At 41.5% G+C, this 8,690-nt stretch overlaps 1 protein-coding gene across 1 annotated transcript in view; it reads right to left on the bottom strand.

Moving 5' to 3' along the window:
* The window catches only part of LOC106934778 (uncharacterized), a 16,055-nt gene extending 7,420 nt beyond the window's left edge, over window positions 1-8,635 (bottom strand). The window contains exons 1-9 of the mRNA XM_015014894.1: window positions 8,511-8,635; window positions 6,477-6,652; window positions 6,045-6,266; window positions 4,883-5,085; window positions 4,105-4,227; window positions 3,769-3,906; window positions 2,290-2,539; window positions 1,990-2,191; window positions 653-890 (exon numbers count right to left, since the gene is read on the bottom strand). Of these exons, the coding sequence (XP_014870380.1) occupies window positions 653-890; window positions 1,990-2,191; window positions 2,290-2,539; window positions 3,769-3,906; window positions 4,105-4,227; window positions 4,883-5,085; window positions 6,045-6,266; window positions 6,477-6,652; window positions 8,511-8,598 (1,640 nt within the window). The 5' untranslated portion in view covers window positions 8,599-8,635. The remainder of the gene's footprint in view (window positions 1-652; window positions 891-1,989; window positions 2,192-2,289; window positions 2,540-3,768; window positions 3,907-4,104; window positions 4,228-4,882; window positions 5,086-6,044; window positions 6,267-6,476; window positions 6,653-8,510) is intronic.
* Window positions 8,636-8,690: the final 55 nt, after the last annotated feature.

The following is an 8,690-nucleotide window of genomic DNA, read 5'->3' as shown; positions in this document are numbered from 1 at the left end:
AAAATCACACAACATAATTATTGGTACCAATTGAAAGACCAAGTCACGATTCATTATAATTTTCTTTATTTGGACAGAGACCACCAGATTTTGATTAAATTATTTTCAACCTTTGAGTAAGCAGGAAATCCCTTCAGATGGATGTCAATCTTTTTTTTTTTTTTTTCTTTTTTCTACGAGTCCAGGACACCATGCATACATTCACAAGGCTGGAATAAAAACATATTCAGTATTTATTTTTGCCACCTGTTGCAGTTACGCTACCTCAAAATAAACACAATGTCCTTTTTCATTTTTAAAAGCAGCTCAAAGAAAGCGTCCCATGTTCCATGCCACATTGATTCACCTGGGAAACAGGAAGCCTTAAAATCAACTTAAAAACCTAAGGCATGAATACAACAAAAAGATTCAGTTACATATATTTTTCAGGAATTGCTTGGTGAGCCAATAATGTTAGTGCCTGTTTTATTAAAGTACATAATTGAATAATTTCCCCAAAGAATGAACGTTCTTAATTGAATTTCTCAGTTTAAAATTATATGTCACAGTTGTAGCAGAATAAATTATTTATTCATTCATATTGAGAGGTAGCTAAAAGTGTTGCATACACACACCACAAACACCTACATGGAAAAATAAAGTTATAACTTACTTGACTGGAGGAATTCTAGCTGGAGGCTGAAGCACCTTCCCTCCTCTGACGGGGGCTGGGGGAGCAGCCGGCGGAGGTCTGGACACAGGGGCCCGTCCCTGAATCGGACCTCCTCTGCCCAGTTTGGCATCCCTGACTTGCACGGTCTTGCAAGCTGGAGCTTGGGCTGGTTGAGGGCCGGCCTGCGCGGCTGCCTTCTTGTTTTTAACCTCCAGATGCTGCTGCCACCACTTCTGTTCTGTGCAGATAGAACATTTACTTTGAGCTACAGCAAGTGTAGCAGCCAGTCCATTTGAGAAGAAAAGAGCTGATTGTTATAAGTGATTATTTATTAAAATCATCTGTGTCATCAACCAACATAAGAGTTAGACAAGAACAAATAACTGTGGCTACAGTCGTTCTCACCATGCGTTGTTATGCATAGCCTATTACAGAAGTACAGTTCTTTTCATTCAGATTTTTCCATAAACACTTCAAATTACTCAAATATACTTCAAACCCAGTTACTAACCGAGTTGCTTTTTGTTCTTATTTTTCTGTTTTGCTGTTAACCTTCTCTGTGTATTTCGGTGAACCTTTTCATCTAGGACTGTGTTCTGCTTCCACAGCAGAACACGTTCACAAGAAAGTGACCAAAAACATTCCTCAGTGGCAACTATAATAAACACGGGTAACTTTACTCAGTTGTCCTTTACAGCAAGTGTTAAAGCTACAGTATGTAACATTTATAAAATATATATATATATTTTGCAAATTTATTGAAACTGTCACTATGTCTTCTCAGTATGGTATGAGAAAGATAATCTGTGAAAATTCGAGCTCCTTGGCCCTCTCCCAGTGCCCCCCAGTCCTAACTACAAACAACCAATCAGAGCCAGGAGGCGGGTCTTAGCGCAGTCAATCACAATCTCCTGTGGCTCATCCTCTCCACCTTGCCCCCTGCTGCACTGCAGCTAGCATAGCATGTTGTGGATGCTCAGGATGGTCAGCATGACCACTGATGACGGCAGATAAACAGTTTTCCTGTAACGGTAAGTTGTTTCTCCACCATTAGGACATTTAGCAGCGAGTACATAAGTTGATTGACAGCGGTAAGACCCTCCTCCTGGCTCTGATTGGTTGTTTTAGGTTGGGAGCAGTGGATTTCTTCACACAACAACTTCAGCTCACGATGAAGGTGGAAGAGGTTGATCTTTTTACAGGTTACCTGTCTCATAAACTGTCACAATTATATACATATATGTTTATAAAAGTTACACACTGTAGCTTTATTCTGTGGAATCTTAGCCGTACTGTCTGTGATTTATTTCTCCTAAAGGTGGGAGGTGTGGACTCACTGCCCAACGGTTCAGGTGGATCTCCACTCAGAGGTTTGTCTTCCAGCTCGATGCTGGCCTGGAAGCTGAGGCGGGCGTCGCTCAGGACCTCATTTGACCTGTCTGAGTTTGGGTTGCTATCGTACTGAGCCAGCTGGGCCACTCCGAGGTGACACAGAGCTCGGCTGTCCCGCGGAGAGGTGATCACCGCCAGCTGGCACGTCTGCGTAGGGTGGGAGGAAACGTCATGACTCATGTCCGAGCTCTGGTGACCATTAACCATAGATACACGAGAAATCCTAAAGAGTCCTGAACTCTTACTCTCTCCTGCATGTCCAGCAGCTCCTGGCAAGGAGAGATGGTGGTCAGGCGGATGAGAGCGGTGAGGGCCTGGCACCTCTTCGCCACCAGGGCCTGCGTGTCGACGGCCGCCTTTGCCTGCTGCTCGCCCTGCTGGATCAGTCTCTGCAGCAGGGCGAAGTGAGCATCCAGCAGCACCCACTCCAGCTGCCTGCTCGCCTCGCTGCGGCACACAAACTGACTCACGCTCCGGGCAGCCAGCGCCGCTACGCTGAAGTATTTCAGAACAAGGGCAGAAAAAGAATTTTTTTTTTCTTATTTATTGTTCATAGCACAAACTTCAATGAATTTTGTTTGGGAAGCTACGTGATAGACCAAAACCAAGTACATTATAACTATGAAGAGATAGAAAAAATATTCATCATCTTCAACTTGTATTTATTTATTTTTTGTTGTTTACAAATTTAAATCTGAACAGTGTGGAGTGCATGTGAATTCAGCCTCCTAAGAGAGTGATTAACGGTTGATGTCAGGCTGCATCAGCGTCTTACTGTTTTGTGAAAGAAAGCAAAAATATATTCAAACTACATTGCAAGAACACAAAATGCTACCAAGTACTTTTTCATAAAAAGTCAACGTGTAGCTTCAGTCATCAAGGCAGACGGTAAATTACTGAGTCATCAGAAATCAGAAGTGCAGCCCGCAGATGTCAGAAGTTCTAAAAACAAAACCATATGACATCTGCAGCAGATGCCACAAAACTGTGTGCAGGAGTTGCACCAAACAAAGAGAAGCAATCTGCTCCACCTACGAGTTGTAAATAATTGTATAAACCTAATTCTAAGTAGTGTAGACACACTGCAAAAACACAAAAGGTTAGCAAGTGTTTCCGGTCTAACACTAACTTACAAGTAACTTTTCAGGAAGATGGAGGAGCTTGTTTTAAGTGAATAATTCCTTCATATCGAAGAAGTGCTAATTAAATGTGAAATAATCTGCCAGTGGAGCTAGAACATTTTCCATCAATATTAAAGAATTAATTATTTAAAACAAGCTCATATATCCTGCAAAAAAAAGAAAGTTACTTGTAAGTTACTTCTCTCTTATTACAAATTTTATTTACCAAAAATAGACCAAACATACTCAATGTAGTACGCTGACAACATGCTGGTTAAAACAGCAAGAATTTGGCAGGTGACCATGGCAACCGGTGACATTAAAGGCAGACCATCCACAAACAAATTATGCCTAAACTTTGTAGAATCACACCTCAGCTTTTCCTGTCCATTGCCAGGTTGCAAATCTACAGACTGAAAGGGTAAAGGGGGCCAAATACAAAAGCACAATACATTGTTTTGTCTTGTATTTGCTAAAAAAAAAAAAGTTAAATGACCATAATTATCCACAACTTTATGTTGATCTATAGCATAAAAACAATACGACATGTGGAAAAGCTCACATGCAGAGCGCTGCTCAGAGTGTCTCCGTACGTTAACCTACATGTGGTACACCTGCTCAGGAGTCATGGACTTCTCAGACAACGTGGCCTTCTGCTGCAGCTGCCCCAGGGTGAGAAGCCCTCGCAGAAACTGTGGATTCAGGCTGGACAGAGGGTCGAATGGATCCTGGTTCTCCTGACTGCAGAGGAAGTCAGGAAGCAAGAAATACACGTGGAATTTACAAAAAAAAAAAAAAAATTCCTATTCTCCCTCCCGCAGGCCCGAACAGAACATCCTGATACATTACACATGCTGTCATGACCTCACACTTTTCCCTCTCTCACTCGAAAGCATCCACCTCCGCCATGCACTCAAACAAAACACACACTTAACGAACCTCTCGCTGCAGCGTTGGCTGACAAAGTGCTCCAGTCCCTGATGTAAGAACAGTGCAGCCTCCTTCTCCGTGCCCTCGCCGGCTTTCTGCTCCTGCTGCAGCAGAGCTAGCCCTGTAAAGAATCTGAAAAAAACAAATCAATGCTTAAGACAAGTGGAGATTTTAGATGTAGCACTTTCCAAAAGTATTCGGGGTGAAAGGTTTAATCCAGAAGAAAACAACCACAATTTACATGTGCGGACAATTAGTAGGTGACTATATTTCAAGTGCCATACACTCTCCTAGACAGTAATGTATTATGCCAGTTGGGTCTTTCATTGTCTTTTATGCCCATGTTCGAAATAGAGCTTAGTAATTTAGATGTTAGAGCTCCAGGAGAATGCTGTTTGTTGCTGCAGTTACTCCGTTTTCTTTTGTTTTTGTTTTTTCTCTTTCTGCAGGTGTAGAGGCAGACTCATCGGGTGTTTGCTCGTGTTCTCTCGATGCTCTCGAAAAGAGAACGATGCAATCATCACGATGAAGGAAAGGAAGGAAAATGTGGCTTAATTGCAACATTGTTATTGAAACAACCGACATTGATGCATTGATGTTGTATTTTCCAGCTTCCAGCTCCTAAGATATAATCCATACTCTCACCCTTAAGTTTCTTTCATGAAATCTTCACTTTCCCTCTGTATCTAGAAGTGTGAGCTTCAAACCTGCTCTTACACACACACACACTCACACACACACATACACACACACGCACTTGATCCCATACGTGAATGTGAGCGCTGACCTGAGTGTGGGGTTCAGCGGGCGCAGCGCCAGCCCGGTCTGGACGTGCTGCAAAGCCTCTTTGCTTCTCCCCTGCAGCAGCAGGAGTCTCCCTATGTGGAGGCTGAACTCCCAGCTGTCTGGACTCAGGGACCAGGCGTCCAGGTACTTCATGAGGGATCGATACATGTAGCTCTCCTCATCTTGCATCACTATGTTGCGATCCTGCAACAACAGTCTCCCAAGTCATTCATAGACTGCCATTAAGATCACAGAAAAAGCTAAAGAGGAGGAGTTGGAATGGGAATATTTGGACAGTGGTTGAACTAGTTAAAGGGGCAGTGCTGTGCTTTCCAGGCAATTAGTGCCATTTCTTAAAACAAAGAAAGTAACTGTGTTAATTTTAGATGTAAAAAAAAAATGCTATTTATATGAATTATGACTTAAAAAAATTTGACTTTGTAATTTAAAGCCTTGAAATTGGGCCTCCGTCGATTTAAGAACTCCTGCTCTTTCTGAAGCGCCACCTTCAGGAAACCATCACAACATCACTCCTCCTTTAATCCTTACGTAACATTTTAACCTGCATTGCACTGAGAAGTAGCTCCTATAATGAGCTAAGCAGGTGTTTGCTAATTGCTGTTGGCTAGTCTGAAGGAGCTGAATGGCGGAGTTGTGGGAAAGGGCAGCTCTGAAGAGGAGCTGCGCCTAGAAAGGCGGGGCTAGGTCCACCCAGGCGTTTTGGGCAGCTGAATGGTTGCCACGGGAGATTAAAGGATTTTTAAAACATGCGTGAAAGAATCAAAGCGACACTCCAGGTATGATTCTGATGAGGGAATAATATCAAAACATAATGAGAAGCTCAAACAAGTTGATTTTACATAATACTGCCTCTTTAAAATAACTACAAAAAGGAAGTTGTGCAGGTACATTTGAGAAGTTGCTGCAGCAACAAAAATGACTTTAATGTGTAGACCAGTAAAAATACAACATCACGTCTGTACATTCTGGCGAATCTGTAAAAAACTCAAAATGCATTTCGGTTCTCATATCTCAGGTTTTACACCCTGAGCTACAAGAAGAGTGATTTGTATCTGTGTTTTTCTCATTTTGTTCCTTCTAATATTTGTTACCGTGGCAACGCCTGATGATTTTTAGAGTTGTAAAAGTCAGACGGGGTTTACCTTGGCAGCATGCTTGGACAGCCAGAGGTAAAGGGTCTGCACATAGTCTGACTTGCTGAACTGTCCCTGGTCTTTCAGCTGGTGATACTCCTTATCCAAGGCCTGCAGCTGGTTCTCCACGGAGGGCATGCCATGGAAGCCATGCAGCTTACACACAGCCAGGATGTCGTCCTGATGGGCCGAAGACTTGGCCTCACTTATTTCATCTTTGTCCTTATCAGCCTAGAGAAGACGAAATGAAAAAAAGAAGAGTTAATCATGTTTGTCTGCTTATATATAGCTCAGCACAAATATTTGAATCATGAGATTGAGCTTCATAGCACAACTAAAACTTAAAAAATTGATCAGGCATGGACTAAATGGTAGCAGTTTAAAATCTAAATAACACGGTTTTATGTTAAGAAAAGAAAAAAAAAAAATCCAAATAAATACCTTTTTCGGAGAGCCGTAAACCTGGGTGGTGTTGTGGTGCTCCTCCAAAACGAGACCCAGCAGAAAGTGGAGTTTGGCATTTTTGGGACTGAGGGCGATAGCTGATGCATAATAAGCAGCCGCCTCGTCCAGGCGGTGCAGCAGAGCGTCCACGTTCTCACTCCTCAACCGCTCGCCTGCAGAAAGGGTTAAAAAAAACAACCAGATGTTAAGGTGCTTTCTACAACTAACAAAATTAAAAGTGTGATGTATTTTCTTCTAGTTCTATGTGATCCTCTTGAGTCAGTACTTCTGGATCACTTAGTGCTGACGTTGCTAGACGGGAGTCTGAATTAGAACCGGTTTTCAGGTATTTCTGCTGATTCTCTATTGGATTTGGGTCCTCAGTAGACTTTTTCAATTCAATTTGAGTGCATTTCTAAAAAAAAAAAGGAAAAAAAGAAAGGTATATGATTTTATTCTCTATAGTATTTCCCTGATAATATCATAGTAAACCTTGTGACTTCAGTTTTGTAATTCCTTGCCATATTTGGGAACATACTGTAGTTTAAAAGCTTACAGAATACGAAGCATAAACACACTTTAACATATTTAATGTGTTTAAGTAGCATGACACAGCCTTTTTGTTTTGCAGCAATACGACCCCGGCGGGGTTAAACTGAGCTTCTCTTTAAGCCACTCAGCCTTTTAAAAACACAAAGCTGCTGCTGCTGCTTACGCTTTAAGAGGTCTGTCTCTCTTTCTCTCTCTCTCGCTGAATCTGCTGCTATTTCTCTGCTCAGTTTCAGCGACTCCTATTCGGTCATCTGGGATCAGCCTAAAATGTCGCTTCTGTGAGTCATCAAACAATTAACGAGGCGAACATAGCTGAAGAAGAAAAAAACAGAAAAGAAAAAAAGAAAAGGATCCCGAGCGGTAACTAGCACATTAGACGAAAGAGGACGTCTCGGAGGCGACCACAAATGGGCCCATTTGCATGTATTTTTTAATAGCTGCGGCTGAGATGACCTGAACGAGGGCTCGAGTGTGTGAACCCGGCCAGTAAAACGGGAGGTTTTAGTGCAGTTTCTGTAAATCTATTCTGCCTCTGATGTGCTTTTCCGTTGAGATTAAACTGCAGAAATTATTCTTGCTATATAAACGTAAAAACATACTGTGGAATATTGGAGAATATTTTATATCATTTCTGCTGCATTTGCATTTATTGCGGTGAGAAAGTAAAAAAAAAAAAGAATTAAGAACTGAGTTTAACAGGTGTTTAGATGAATCTGTTCCAGCCACAGGGTGACACAGATCTGATTGATTGACACCCAACATTGATCCCAACATTGGTATTTACAACATATAGCTTGCAGCCCTCTGTCTTTGTCTTTTACCTTTGTGACTAGAGTGTTATCTGATCCCAGTTAACACAGGTGTATTTTGTAACCATGTTCTGAAATATACGCCCTGTTATTCCTTTTAATAAATGAAAAAAAACCTGCATTTTGCAGTTAGTTAGTTTGCAGTTTGTTAGTGGTTTTTTTTATTTTTTATTCTCACGGTCAAGAACTGTAATCAGACAGTTGATAAGGGATCAGTAATTTTACAATATCACTGAATGTGCCATGAATTTATTGTGAAAACCTAAGATTCAATTTAAATATCACAATTCATATTAAACACATGTAAATGTAGCATTTTCAATCATTTATACTTTTTGTTTATCATAGTTTTCACATTTTTATTTAGTAATCCGGGGCAAGATAAGAGAACATCCTACTCAGGCAGGACACATCATCTAAATCAGGTAAGAAAACAAGAAAACACAAGATGTGAAAAAAAATATTTACCCCTCCATCAGTTTTTGTTTTTTTGTCGCAGTTAAACTTTTCAGGCCATCAAAACCTACACAAACCAACCTGGTCACCAAGCACCAGGTGACTGAGTTTACATTTCATAGAAAGCTCGGTTAAATTTCAGACAAGCCTGGAGACTGACAGACCTGTAGAATCAAGACAAAACTACATAAGTAGGACTTTAGGTAAAACGTACCTGATTTGAGCAGGTGTTCCCTGTGGTGTTTCAGATGCTCCTCAGCCTGAGCACACAGGCTATCCACAGTGTTCTCCTCTTGTGCCATTTGGAGGTTTTTCTCCCAGTTACGCACCTGTAGAAAACAAACGACGCAGGCTAAGCCGTCAACGCTAAAAACCAAGCAGAGTTACACAAGGA

The sequence above is a fragment of the Poecilia latipinna genome, unplaced genomic scaffold, assembly GCF_001443285.1.
Source record: "Poecilia latipinna isolate Pla-1442-1.1 unplaced genomic scaffold, P_latipinna-1.0 Scaffold1857, whole genome shotgun sequence".
NCBI classification, from domain to species: domain Eukaryota; kingdom Metazoa; phylum Chordata; class Actinopteri; order Cyprinodontiformes; family Poeciliidae; genus Poecilia; species Poecilia latipinna.
The sequence above is the reverse complement of the archived record's forward strand: the minus strand, read 5'-3'. Positions and strand labels throughout refer to the sequence as shown.